The sequence below is a fragment of the Mastigoproctus giganteus genome, chromosome 1 (assembly GCF_048544385.1).
Source record: "Mastigoproctus giganteus isolate SK-2022 chromosome 1, ASM4854438v1, whole genome shotgun sequence".
NCBI lineage: Eukaryota > Metazoa > Arthropoda > Arachnida > Uropygi > Thelyphonidae > Mastigoproctus > Mastigoproctus giganteus.
Window position 1 is genome coordinate 131,217,733 of NC_143575.1, and position 15,710 is coordinate 131,233,442.

Sequence of the window (15,710 nt, forward strand, 5' to 3'; positions counted from 1 at the left end):
TCGAAAAAGTCTGTTTTACACTGCAAAACGGTAGATTTATCATTTTTGTAAGCATATCAATTTATAAATTGATAAATTTATTCAATTTATAAGCATATAAATTAAAAGCAGACGATGAAACCTTCCATGACAAGTGCATAACACATACTGAACAAGGATTAGCTAGAAACATCCACGCTCGCGATTTTGTTACCCCTCTCCCCCTACCCACTGAGCACTGTTTTGATTGGGAAAGATAATTTTAGCCACGCCCATGTTTTTTATGGCGGTATAATATTCACGGCGCTTTAAAATTCACAATTTTTTAGGTTTCATTTTATATTAAATCGGCGATCGCGAATACAGATACCGCGAATAGCGGGGGTTTACTGTATAGTCACATATTGAGGAGCAATATCCCAGTTTGTCTGAAACGTAAAATAATGAAACAATGTATACTGCCCACCATGACTTATGGAAGCGAAACTTGGGCACTCACCAAAAGAATGGAAGAGAAGCTGAGAACTACACAGCGAAGAATGGAATGAATTATATTGGGAATCAGACTGTTAGATAAGAAGAGAAACACATGGATTAGGCAGCAAACTCAAGTAAAGGACATTCTTATCAAAACTAAAGAACTAAAATGGTCTTGGGCAGGACACATAGCTCGAAGACATGATGACAGATGGACTAAGAAAATAACAGAATGGTACCCAAGAGGAGCTAGAAGAAAACCTGGAAGACAATGGCGGAGATGGATAGATGAAATTCATGAGTTTGTGGGTAGTAAATGGATGGCCATTGCACAAAACAGAAGGAACTGGAAAGTTTCTGGAGAGGCCTTCATCCTGCAGTGGATTGAAAATGGTTGATGATTTTTTTTTTTTTTAATGAAAACCCCAAACACGAAAGGTATCAAAACCTATAGTACTTAGTACCGTGCATGGGTTGAAGGAGAAGTATGGGGTGAGGGGAGGGGGATGCTGGAAACTTTGCTCTAGAGACTAAACATGGGTTTCACCACTCAAGCCTCCAATAAGCCAAGTGGTGGTATTTCACCAGTTGATGAAAGTCATCTACCACCTTGATCAGAAGCCTGAGGCTTTTGCTGCACCAGGCGAAAAAAAAATTCTGAGTTACCCTGAGAGAGAGAGAGAGAGAGAGAGAGAGAGAGGGGCAGATATTTACAGGGAGAATGGATATTAAGCTATGAAAATGGTTAGTTAAATGTTTTGTGTAGAACATCATACTTATGGAGCTGAGACATGTATACTAGAAGGTGAGGATATTAGAAGAATTGAAGCTTCTAATATTGTCCTTGCAGGAATGAAATGGATAGATAAGGTTAGAATTTTAGATAATATTGAGGAGGGTAGGCAAAAATTTAAGTATGATAAAGGTTGTAAGGAAACAAAAAAAATAATTGGATTGGATATGTACTAAGGGGAAAATAATTTAAGAGGTTTAATTGAAGGGCAAGTGACCAAGAGGAAATAGGAGAATTTGAGTGTTGGATAATTTGCTAAGGTTGATCGGTATTGTGGGCTAAATACAGGGAGGGAGGGAGGGAGGGATGGAGACGCGATTGAATTCTGGTAGTTATGGGCCTGCCACGTGGTAGAGAACTTATTATGTTGATATTATAAGATTGATGTTATTCGATTAAAAATGATATTAATAACTTTTAGCTGGACTCATGGATGTGGTTATTTCCAAAGATATATGCCCAAGCACTCGCTGGAAGGACAAACAGTAGTGTTCCTCAAGGGTAAAGACAAAAAATATGCAGAATAATACTGTTATTTTCTCAAACTATTGCAATATCTGCATTGGAAATATATCCCTGCTTTACTAAAGATTTTTTTTTTTTTTTTTTTTTTTAACGTTAGGTGGGAATAACCAATATGGAATAGTAACTGTATTTTTTCCATTAAGGTGTTACTTCCTGTTATAGTCTGCAGATTATATTTTATATATCATATTAAATTATCAGTGGTATTTTTCAGGTATCTATCTATATACACACACACACACAGTGATTCAGGAAGAATAGTAAATATTTTGGGAGGTTATAGTATCGATTATTCTGAGTAAAAAAGCATTTAAACATGTGTCCAATTCTCAATGGATACAGAGATACAGCTGTTCGAAACTGGCACACACAAAGCCATTATGAGAGGTATTAAAGAACAATAAATGACTTGTTTGTATTGATTAACTTTTTGAATGATACGAAATATAAATAATTGACAAATTTTTTACATTTTACAATAAATGTTCGAAAATCCCACGCCAACCTCAATGCACTTCGCAACTCTTGTGGTAATATGACGTGTTGTTTTTCTGAGGTTGTCATGGCTTTCCTTTATGACGGCAGCAGTATCTAAAATGCTAGTAAGCAGTTCATCCCTTGTATTCGCCTTTTCTTTGTATACTGTGGTTTTTATCCATCCACACAAACAAAAATCTAATGGAGTGAGGTCTGGAGACCTTGGTGGCCAATGAATGGGACCACAGTGGCCGATCCATCGTTCAGGGAAAGTTTGGTTTATATATTGTATCGCCAGACGGGTATAATGTGCAGAAGCTCTGTCATGCTGAAAGTACATTTTCCCTTGGCTACAAGGATTGTAGCCAAGGGAACATCCTCCAATAGTAGTGGAAGTTCATTTTGCAGAAATTCTAGGTAAAGGGGCCCTGTAAGATGATTTTGTAACACAACAGGCCCAATAAACTGATTGTTGATGATACTGCACCACAGAGAAGCAGTGTTGAACATTTTTTTCTACAGTGGCATATGGATTTTCGTCTGACCACCTATGAGAGTTACAGGTGTTGTTGATACCGTCACGGGTGAAAGTAGCTTCATCACTGAACAGGATTAATGGAATTAATCAGTGATCAGCATTTACCCACCGACAAAATTCTAATCGCTGGGGTCGTCTTCTGTTTGAAGGTGTTGCACCTGCTGTGTGTGAACTGGATACGAGCCGTGCTCATGTAATGTTCACCATACTCTTGTCTGTGTAACACCGATACGTGTAGAAATTCTCTGTGTGCTAATAGTAGGACTATGTTCTACTGACTGAAGAATGTGTTATATTTCATCCACATTTTGTTCACATGCATATTCAGAAGAAATATGAGCACTGGGAACTGTACCAGTCTCACTCAGTTTGGAGCAAGTACTAGTAAATGCTCTTGAATCCGGTATTCTGCAGTTCGGAAACCATCGACGGTATTCTCTACAAGCAGCAGTAGCACTTCCACCACAAAAACAGTTGACAAACACCATATTGGCATATTCAGCATGTTCAGATGTGCGGAATTTTTAACACTTCTAACGCCAAACAGCGTCAAGTTATAACTGCTTCTTGGTCACATCTGATTCAGGGAGTTATGCACACCAGTTTCAAATAGCTGTATCTCTGTATCCGTTGAGAATTGGACACATGTTTATATGAACTTTTTTTTTTTTTTACTCAGAATAATCGATACTATAACCTCTCAGGATATTTACTATTCCTCCTGAATCACCCTGTGTGTATATATATATATGTATATATATATATATAACCGTACAAATAAATTAGAATGAGAGTTAAAAATATAAAATATTTTTTATTATTTATTTTTTTTATTATTTTTAAATAATAAAAATAAAAAAATAAAAAATATTTTTTATTTGTCATTCTAATTTATTTGTATGGTTATATTTCAAGCATCATGTACAAGAATATGTTTTTTGCTGCCTCTGATGTTTGCTGTGCTTTTTTATTATGAAAGATTCAGTTTCCAACTATTTTAAATGTTATATATATATATATATTGGTTGATATTATTTAGTTAAATGGTATTTATCTGTAGGGAATTAGGTGTATATGGACCAGGCTACAAAGTTAGCAAATGTAAACTAGCTTTAGCCTGGGAGGCCTATAAACGTTATATTAATGAAATGGCATTAAAAATAATATGATGTTAAATAATGAAAATAACATATAAAATGATAATAAACAATGTAAATTGCAAATAACATTCCCTCACTCGGCCATCTGTCTGCTACTTCATTATCTCACAGGAGACCTTAACATTATAGCGGATCACACACACTAAGAATGATCATGGAAAAGGGAACCAAATTTAGACCCAACACACCAGCCAACCTAAAAAACAAATGCAAATTTATTTACACGGATCTACTACAGTTTGCCTTTAAAACCGCATACAAATTCAAAACACCAGTAGAAGCCTTTCAAAGTTGGATAAATACTTCCACAGAACGTATTCTGGCTAGATTCAAAGAAATCACGCCACTACAAAAATGCTAAAAAATACCACCACTTTGCTTATTGGAGGCTTAAAGTGGTGGAACCCATGTTTAGTCTCTAGAGCTAAGTTCTGGTCAACCCTTCCCTATCTCTTCCATCGTGCAGTATGATTGATGACTTTTGAGTTTAGGATGAACATCGTGGTGAGAACCAATATTCCTCATATTTCGAGGGTACAGCTCTAAAATGGTGTTTGCAGGTCGGCCTCTAGTTAGTACACTGGACCGAACCTATTGGTAACTCTCTAGGAGGCTTCCGGATCAGCTAGTGTATAATCTTGCTACCAGATAGTGACTGGAGGGAGTCCAAGTAGTGTGTATGAGGGGAGCATTGTCGAGGCCACATTATGTCAAGGATCTGGGTATATTCTTACCACGTGTACGCCATATCCAAAAATTTCATTACTTCATACAGCATGTCCCACCCACTTTTTCTTACTATTGAATACATCATGAATTGTCAAACTAATAGAGCAAGCTTATCTGTGAAAAGATCTAAACCTCCCAAGCACTTCCTAATTCATTTCACAAATATACGTGGTCTCAAATCTAATCTCAACGATGTCCATTTCCACTTTCAGTCTGCCAAACCCCATGTACTTTTTCTGACAGAATCTCAGTTATCAGTTGATTCAACTACTGCACATCTCAGATGCCCAAATTATTTGCTGTATGATTCCTTTCGCCTCAAAGGTGGTACTTGTGCATATGCAGGGTGATTCACTACCAGTGTAACAAACTTGCAGGAGGTGTAGGGGGCACAAAGACGAATCGGAATCACATAGCATTGCAGGGTCCGAAATGCCTTCGTCATGCGGTAGAGGACATTGAACGGGAGGTCCCGTAAACAGCGATCCTGCTGGAAGTCAGCATTTGCGAACCATTTCTGTTGAAGAAACCAAGTAGCAAAAATCCTCTGGAGTGGATAATCTGCAGGCTCCAATGATTGGACGCGTTGCAGATGGTATGAACTCATTTGGTTTGTTGATAGTATCCTCCATACAGGGGATTGAGAAATACCCAATTGTTGGCCTATCGCTCGAGTACCCATACTCGGATTGCCTTCTGCAAGACGTAGGACATTCTCCTCATTGTCTGGCATCCTCGTCGTTCGCTCTCGATTCGTGGTACCTCTCGTGAAACAACGTCTCACGTAACCTTCTGTGCATATGTGCGAAAATCGTATGATGAGGAACACGCCTGTGCGGGAAATGTTCCTCGTACAAGCGCAGAGCGCCGCGTCCGTTACAGTCCACACCTCCATATGTGAGGTGTATGTCGGCCAGTTCAACGTTTGAATACTCGTCCATCCTACTGCCTCGGGAACCGGTTTGCAAATGCTGACTTCCAGTGGGATTGCTGTTCAAGCGACCTCCCATTCAACGTCCTCTACCGCATGACGAAGACATTTCGGACCCTGCAATGCTATGTGATTCCGATTCGTCTCTGTGCCCCCTACACCTCCTGCAAGTTAGTTGCACTGGTAGTGAATCACCCTGTATATCCGTTCTGATATTCCCTGTCAGAGACTTGGCAATTTGGAATCTCCTCTCTTTGATCTTCTCTGGCTTAATTTCTCTACCTCATTGTGTCAAATTCATCTGTTGTCTCTACCGTTCTCCTAACTCCACTAATCACTTGGAGCTCTTCCACTTCCTCTCTTTGCAACTTGACTTTCTCCAGTCCAACTTTCCTAACAGTGAGGTAATTTTTCTTAGTGATTTTAATGTTCACAGCTCCAGCTGGCTTCCGTTTTCTAGTCACACCGACCTAGCTGGTCAAGATGCTGAGGTTTTTGCAATTACTAATGACCTTGCACAGATTGTTCATTTAACTACAAGAATACCGGACAATCCTAATCATACAGCCAACACGCTTGATCTTTTTCTCACAAATAACCCTTCTAAGTACACAGTTGAAGTGAGAGGTCCTTGAGGCACCTCAGATCACAACTTGGTGATTGCCTCTTCTCCAGTGGAGCCTTTATCCCAACCTCGTGTTGTTTGGCATTACAAGAATGCAAAATGGGATGACCTCCGAGATTTCTTTTCTTCTTTTCCTTGGTCGGATTACTGTTTCAAAACTTCTGATGTCAACGTTTGCTCAGATCGTGTCAGTGAAATTATTCTTGCAGGAATGGAATCCTTTATCCCAAACTCCACATTAAAATCTCGTCCTTTATCTAAACCTTGGTTTTCCAATAAATGTGCTGAGGCTGTTCAAGAGAAGATTATTGCATATCGTAATTGGCTTGTTTCTAATTCTTCAGTTTCATTTTCTGCCTACACCAAAGCTCGCAATAATTTTAAAGCAATTATTAATCAGTCCAAACTAGAGTTTGAACAGGCTAAGAGTAGAAAACTTGCTTCTTGCCCTAATGGTAGCCAAGCATTCTGGTCTCTTGCCGAAGCTATTGGCCACAACTTTTGCCCATCTCTGCTCTCACCTCTGTCCAAGCCGGATGGTTCTGTTGTCACTTCAGCCAAGGATAAAGTTGACCTGCTAGCATCCCATTTTTCTTCCAACTCATGTATTAATGATCTTGGAAAAACACCTTCCACCATTCCCAACACACTCCATTCAATGCCTCCTGTGGACTTCCGTCAAAAGGATATCAGAAGGATTTTGATGAATATTGACGCTAAGAAAGCTCCAGGTCTTGATGGTATTTCTCCACTTGTTCTCAAAACCTGTGCTCCTGAACTTACACCTATTCTTTGCCGCCTTTTTTCACTTTCTTATTCCAAAGGTGTTTTTCCTTCCGTTTGGAAATTTGCTCATATCCAGCCAGTTCCTAAAAAGGGTGACAAATCCCTCCCATCCAATTATCGTCCCATTGCAATTACTTCTACTCTTTCTAAAGTAATGGAGAAATCAATTAACGGCCAACTCTTAAACTACCTAGCAATCTTCCGTCTAATCAACGATCGGCAGTATGGATTCCATCAGTGTCGATCCAAAGGCTTTCAATTGTGTTTGGCATAAAGGTCTTCCACCTTTGGCATAACCTTTGGCATAAAGGTCTTCCACCTTATGGTTTGCCAACTGATTTTAGTAATTGGTTATCCAGTTTTCTCTCTCTCTGATCGCTCACTGAGGGTGATTGGTGGATGACTCTCTGTCTTCTAACTTCTCCACTAATGCCGGTGTCCCCCCAATGTTCAGTTCTTTCCCCCACTCTTTTCCTCTTGTACATTAATGACCTTCTTCCATTGACTGGAAATCCTATCCATAGGTTTGCCGATGATAGCACATTGCATTCCACTTTCCATTTTGAGAAACCTTGCCTTGCTCAATCAGCTTCAACTTCTCGAAAATCTGCTACCAATTCCTTAAATGCCGATCTTCAGGTAATTCTCTAGTGGGGCAAAGACAACTTAGTTGATTTCAACCCTTCTAAAACTCAGTCTTGTCTTATTCTTTCCCCCACTCTTTTCCTCTTGTACATTAATGACCTTCTTCCATTGACTGGAAATCCTATCCATAGGTTTGCCGATGATAGCACATTGCATTCCACTTTCCATTATGAGAAACCTTGCCTTGCTCAATCAGCTTCAACTTCTCGAAAATCTGCTACCAATTCCTTAAATGCCGATCTTCAGGTAATTCTCTAGTGGGGCAAAGACAACTTAGTTGATTTCAACCCTTCTAAAACTCAGTCTTGTCTTATATCTCGCAAAAAGGATTCTTCTGCTCCTGTGCTTATCTTTAGTCACACTCAGATTTCTAGTCAAAATGATATATCTGTTTTGGGGATTACCCCGACTTCTAATCTCTCTTGGCACAAGCACATTACAAATATTGCTTTCTCTGCATCTAAAAAACTTGGGTTTCTCTTTTGCTCTCGGCATTACTTTTCTTCCAAATAGCTGTTCACTCTGTATAAATCGTAAATCTGCCCTGCCATGGAATATTGTTCCCACATCGGGGGGTGGTGCCCCCAAAACCTCTCTCAGGCTTCTTGATTCCATTCAGAAGAGGGCAGTTAGGTTAATTAATGATTCATCTCTAACAGAGTCTCTCCACTCGCTGTCTCATAGACGTACTGTTTCTGCTGCATGCCTCTTCTACAGATTCTTCTGAATTGGCTTCTTCTGTAATTCCTGCTCTCTCTTTCAAAGCAGTCCGAACACATGCCGCCACCAGCCAGCATCCATTTACTGTCCAACTTCAAACTCACAGAACCAACTTTTCATCTTCCTCGTTTATTCATTCAACCGCCATTTTATGGAACAACCTTTCTTCATACATATTTCCTGAAAATTACAGTCTATAGAAGTTCAAGTCCAATGTCAACAAATATCTTCTTTCATCTTCTCAACCTCCAACCCAATACTATAGGTTCTACCTCTCGTGTTTGGGGTTTACATAAAAAAAAAAAAAAAAATGAAAGTTATCCAGCAGTATGAAGGCAGAAAGAAAGTGAATACGATAGCACGTGGCTTGAAGTTATCACATTCCACGGTATCGACGATAAGGACAAAGAAAGAATTCGGGAAGCTGTGAAAGGTTCTGCACATATCAAGTTTACAATTTTAACCAAACAATGACAAGGACCCATCCATGAAATGGAGAAATTGTTGTTTATCTGGATGGAAGATTTAATACAAAAAAATACACCCATGAGCCTTCACACAGTGCAAGCGAAGGCTAGAAGTTTGTTTCAGAGTTTAAAATCACACGCCAGAGACGATTACGCAGAAGATTTTCAAGCTAGTACTGGGTGGTTTAAGCGTTTTAAAAAAAAAATTTGCTTTGCATAATGTACATGTCACAGGAGAAGCAGGAAGGGCATATGAAGATGGAGCCAAAAAATTTGTTGATAGTTTCGACTCTTTAATCAAAGAAGAAGGTTAACTACCGGAACAAATATTCAACGTAGATGAAACCTGCTTGCAATGGAAACGCATGCCTAATCTACGTACATACACCAAGAAGCAAAAAGGATGCCAGGATTCAAATCCTTTAAGGATCGGTTAACTTTGTTGCTTGGTGGGAAAGCCGCGGATTTTAAGCTGAACCCTTTTCTCATTTATCATTCAGAAAACCCTCATGCATTTAAGCACATCAACAAGCACACACTGCCCATATACTACCGTTCAAACCCTAAAGCTTGGATGACTCAAGCACTGTTCGAAGACTGGTTCATGAACTGCTTCATTCATGCAGACAGAGAGAGGTATCCCTTTCAAGATTTTGTTGGTTATGGACAATGCCCCTGGCCACCCCCGTCATCTGGATGACCTTCATCAGGATGTTAATGGTTTTTATGCCACCTAACACAACCGCTCTTATTCAACCCATGGATCAGGGTGCTATTTCAGCATTCAAGGCTCACTATTTCAGAATGACATTCGCACAGGCCATCGAAGTGATAGATTCTGATGCTGATTTATCTTTGTGAGACTTGGAAGCAGTACAACATTCTTCAGTGTATCAAGAATATTTCAACCGCATGGGAATGTATAACAAAGAATTGTATGTCGGGAATTTGGTAAAGGTGTCTAAAATGTTATGTGAATACTACATTTGAAGGATCTGAAAAAGGAGAGGAGCTGGAAGTGATTACAGAAAAAAATAGTTCAACTTGCAGAAAATCATAAATTAGAATGTGAAATAGAAGACGTAGAGGAGTTGCTAGATTGTGAGACAAAAGAACTTTCGGATGAAGAGTTGATTGAATTGGAAGCATAGAGAGTGGCACAAGAAAAAGCGAGAGAGGAATAAGAGAAAGAAGAAGAGGAGCCAGAAAAGAAATTCACTGCAAAGGGTTTATCAGATTCTTTTTCGCAACTGAATAAAGCTCTCACCAGTTTCGAATCAATGGACCCTAATGTCGAATGATTTACAAAGGTTGAACGTATCATTCAAGATGCTGTGCTATCGTGAGATATATGAAGAAAAAAAGAAACAAACTGTTCAAACAAAGCTCAGCATGTTCCTCATCAAGAAAACATCTCCTGCCTCAACCCAAGAACATGACCCTGACGATCCACAACCCAGCACAAGCAAAGGTTAAAAATTGATTTTGTAAATTTCATTTGTATTAATTTTAGATTGTATTTTTGTGTTTACAGTATATTATGTACAGTATTATTTTTCACATTATGTACAATATAATTATAGATTGTAGTTTTGTATTTTTATAAACAGTATGAATAATAAACCAATTAAAATGTAGAGAAAGTTTGAATTTAACCTCAGAGAGAGAGAGAGAGAGAGAGATAGCTTAGGCGTAGAAACGAAGGTATGTACAGTATCGCTAAGTAAAAGATAAAAACATTACTGTATTTAAAATGAAAAATAAAAGATGATAAAAATTTAAAAGATTATAAAAATAAATTGTAAAGTTGATAAAAAGATTAGAAAGGTTAAAAAATACTGTTAATAAATATATGGCCAACATACTACCAGATCGACTTATGACCTGTCAGTCAGAACAGAAGTCGGTTGTAACAAAGGCACCGAGGGTGGATGGGATCTATCTGATTATATTAAGAGAAGCAGCAAAGGAAGTAAGAAACCCATAGCCATAATTATGAGAGTATTCTAGGATTCAGGGGCAGTCCCCCCCCACAGATTGGAGACATATGAATGTATCTCCAAATCACAAAGGACGACACGAGTAAATACATAGCTGTTAGTTTAACTTCTGTTCTAGGGAAAGTAATGGATTCACTGGTTAAAGCAGCGATGCAGGATAATCTAGATAAAACTGCAGTTCAGACACAGCATGGGTTTGTTAAGGGGAAATCCTGCCTGACCAATTTGATTGGCTACTACAATGTGTCACAAAGAAACTGGATGCAAAAAATAATTTCAATATTGTATACATGGATTTCAGGAAAGATTTTGATACTGTTGTGAATAGAAGACTACCATACAAATTAGAGCAGTATAGCATTAACGGGAAGCTGCTGCTATGGATAAAGATATGGTTTAGTGGGAATAATCAGTGGACACTGCTCTTTGTTGACTGATGTTATTAGTGAAGTCTTTTCTTCAAATAGGCCTCTGGGGTTGGGAATGTTCATGTTCATAATGACTACAACAATATTACACCAACCAGTATAAACTTTTATTGAAGTAAAATAAAATAAAATTGTTAATAATAATAAGATAAAATAAGTAAAATGAATAGTATAATTAAGCCGAATAAAACTGATAAAATATGATATACACTGTCTGTACAATAAAAATAAAATATATACAATGAAATAAAACAATGTAGAACATGTGATAAAAGCGATAAAGCACAGAAGCTTTCATAGGTGTCCGATATACCTGCTTATACATTGTGGTTTGAAATACTATGGTTATTTTTATCAACAGGAAAGCTTAACATACAGTACATCATTAAATATCAGCAGGCTCAGTTCACAGCATGTGTTTCCATGGGAGCATGGGCAGTACTCTCTATATGCGCACTGGTGCTGGAAATGGCTCGGGGACGTGCCAGGTGGGACTGCTCATCCTGCCCAAGAACAACAGCTTCAAAGAGGGCATGAATGTGGATAGTGTTATGCTCAGAGGAGCAAATTCGCAAGCTCTTAAGCCACTTGCGGTCCCAAAATCTGTGTGACCGGTTGACGATAACAGCTTCATTAGGAGAGATTTTGATGGTTCTTCTCCCAAAAATGGAAGAAGAACCATCATGGGAGAAGGTCTGCCACAGCAGACCTCCCATAATCCATGGTCTTTATAGCATTGATATGTTCCCCAAAACAATCTTTAAACTGACGCTTTGTTTCACCAACATAACATTCCCTGCAATCCAGGCATTTTTTTTTTTTTTCATATACAATCCCCCACTTACCAATTCCATAGGTATGGGGTCCTTAACCTTTGACACAACTGTGTGCAACCCCCACCCCGGTAGCTGCACATAGCATTTCTGGCAATGGCGCTCAGTTAAGTCCAGGCAGTAGGGAATGTATACAGTGGCAGTGGGTGTAAACGACTCTCTACGTTCTTGCCCCGCTTCTCGGATACACTTATCTATAACCCTCTGGGGTAGTCGCATTTCCTGATATCTGCTGCAATGCATTTAATTTCTTCTTTTCTATTCTCTGAGGTGCTGCAATGGGACTCAGCCCTATTCAGTAAGGCCCTAATGAGACTATTCTTGCGATGTTTGGCTTGTGCCATATTGTAAATTGTAATGTGTCCATTGGCTCCGGCACATGTGTTTCCTATACACACTGGTTTTCACTCTAGGGCCCTCCCTATGTACCAACCCATCAAGGAAAGGGAGGGTATCCTCTAGTTCCACCTCTGAGGTGAACTTAATAAATGGGAAGAAGCTGTTGAGGAAACCAACGCCTCATCCTCTCTCCCCCTCTGAATAATTGTGAATGTATTGTCGACATATCATTTCCATGTGCACATGGGGAGAACAAACCCATCAAAAATCCTGGACTCGAACTCCTCCTCAGCTAAATTTGCTATGACAGCACTAACAGGGGAGCCCATTGCTGCGCCGTGAACCTGCTTATACATTGTGGTTTGAAATACTATGGTAGTACTGGAGAGACACAGCTCCACCCTACTACAAATATCCTCCACACTTAATGAAGGCCTATCCCTTAGGGTATCATCTTCACATTTCACCCCATGGTTGATTGGTCCTTGGACGCGGGATGAGCAGTTCTACCAGGCACATTCCCGAGCCATTTCTGGTTTCAGTGTGCATATGGAGAGTACTTTCCATGCTGTGGAAACACATGCTGTGAGCCTGCTGATATTTAAGGAAGTACTGTACTGTACACTAAGCTTTACTGTTGATAAAGGAGGCAGATGCCTCCGAAAGCTTCGGTTTTTTATTGCTTTTATCCCGTGATCTACATTCTTTTATTTCATTGTATATATTTTATTTTTATTGTACAGACAGTGTATCTTATTTTATCAGTTTTATCCGACTTAATTATACTATTAATTTTACCTATTTTATCTTATTAATATTATTAACAATTTTAATTAATTTTATTTTATTTCAATAAAAGTTTATAACGGTTGGTGTAGTATCGTTGCAGTCAATATGAACATTAGGGAAGTCCCCCAAGGTTTGGTGTTGGGCCAGTTGTTTTTTTTTTCTGTATTTATCAATGATATTGATGAAGTTATATCAAAATTAATGTCCAAGATTGCAGATGATTTGGGTAGGGTTGTTAATGACAGTATGCTATTGCAACATTATCAAGAAAAGTTGAATAGATGGGCTGAGAGGTGGCAACTAAGAGGTAAGTTTAACATTGACAAATATAAAGTACTGCATATGGATAGCAGTAATCCCAGAGTAATGTACCAACTGTGCGGTAGTACACTAAGGGTAGTAGAGAATGAAAAAGACCCAAGGGTAATTGTTCCATAAGATATGAAGTTTTCAGAGCAGTGCAGACAGGCTGCCAGAACAGCTCATGGGGATCATGTCAATGATATACAGGAACTTTGCTAGTAGAGATAAGGAGGTAATTATTCCCTTGTATAAGGGAATGGTCAATCCACACGTTGAGTACTGCATACAGGTCTGGAGGCTTCATTTTAGAAAGAATGTAGAGCTGCTAGAATGAATACAGAGAAGGATAACGAAAATTGGTGAGGGGAACAAAAGTTTCTCTTGGCAAGAAAGGCTTAAAAGTTCTGCAAATTGCAGCATCTGGGGACTAGGCACCTGCAAGGTAATCTGACAGAGGTATATAAGGCTTAAGAAATGGTTTGAGAAAGCTCAGTGCTGATGAGTTTCTTCCTCTTACTCAGATTACATACTTGAGGGAGTGTAAATTCAAATTGAGGAAAGACAGTTGCAGAATAGATGTCGGAAATTTGGCTTTAGCTAGCAAGTGATTGATTGCTGGAACAAACTTCCAACTGTTGTTGTGGAAGTTGATAGCTTAAATAGATTCAAGGAAGAACTGGACAAAAGTTTGGAACGAATGGATAGGTGAAATTGCGAGGGTTTTTTTTTTTTTTTTCGGAAAAATTGCAAAGGGCTCAGACATTTTTTTAAACTTCTTTCAAGACACCAAGTGATGTTAACAACTAGAACTAACAGCTAGAATTCAGCTTTCAGCTCCTCAGCCAGCTTTAAAGCAAAACAATACAGACACTTGTGATACCCCAATTTCCATCCGCTCTACTAGTGGCATCAAGTCCCAAAGGCGAGACCAGGATGGCAAAAGAAGAATCCACTAACAAGGGCCAAATTAATATGGCAGAAATGGACATAGATGACAAAACCCAAGAAGAACCTATATTAGAAATTTATGTTGAAGAAGACATGAACACTGGACATCCTACCTTTTCTAAAAAAGATCGCCATAAGCGTACTGCCTCTAAAAAGCAACTGGATCATCCTCCCACTAAAACTAAATAATGCAGTGCTTTTTACAATGAAATTGTTGAGGACTGCATACTAATACAGATTAATTTTATGACCTAATCCGAGATTTCAACCAGCAGGCATTTGTTTACAGGAAACATTTAACTCAGCAAGTGACTCCCTCAATAAAGAAATATAATTTGTACAGGTGTGACAGGAATGCAGCAACTGCAGCCCGTGGAAATGTAGCTGTCTTAGTATCCGTTACTAATCTGTCTAGGCAAATCCCCTTAAAAACTAATTTAGATGTTGTTGCTGTTAGAATAGAACTTGGAATAATTTTATCTCTTGTTTCTGTATCTTCCACCGAACCAAACATATATACTTAGAGACTTCGATGAGCTCTTTGCCCAGATACCATCTCCTATATGTTTGATAGGTGACTTTAATGGACACCACCCATTATGGGGACGTCTTCATATGGATAAAAGAGGGCAGCTAATAGAAACATTACTGGACACACACAATCTAACTCTGCTGAACAGCGGTGCACATACTCCTGTGCATTTTCCCACAGGAAATACTTCTGCCATAGATCTATCTCTTCTCCTCTCTGTACCGAAGTATACATTGGGCAGTATTGGATAAACCCTACAACAGCGATCATCTTCCAATTACTTGTAAATTCCAAACTCACCCTATCCAGAAACTCACCAAAGTTGGAAATTTACAAAGGCAAACTGGATAAAATTTTCCTTAAGTGCAGTTTTAGATAAAAACTTAATTCAGAATAAGTCAATAGATGAAGCTACTGACTATATCACTAAACAGATACTAGCAGCAGCTGATAAAGCTGTTCCTCAGTCGTTGACTCATCCACACAGGCGCAAAAACCACTGGTGCAATGATGAATGTAATAGGGAAAAAAAAGAAAAGAATAAATCTGGGAACATTTTTTGCAAGCATCCTACGGCTATTAACCTTATAAATTACAAGAAACTTAATGCTAAAGCATGAAAAATAAGAAGAAAGCCAAAAAAAATTCCTGGATACAGTTAATTTCCACTATCACAAATAACACCG

General features: G+C 38.8%; 1 protein-coding gene across 1 annotated transcript in view; it reads left to right on the plus strand.

Moving 5' to 3' along the window:
* The first annotated feature begins 1,209 nt into the window (after positions 1-1,209).
* The window catches only part of LOC150091141 (FERM, ARHGEF and pleckstrin domain-containing protein 1-like), a 331,643-nt gene continuing 317,142 nt past the window's right edge, over positions 1,210-15,710 (plus strand). The window contains exon 1 of the mRNA XM_090387751.1: positions 1,210-1,326. Within this exon, the coding sequence (XP_090243877.1) occupies positions 1,210-1,326 (117 nt within the window). The remainder of the gene's footprint in view (positions 1,327-15,710) is intronic.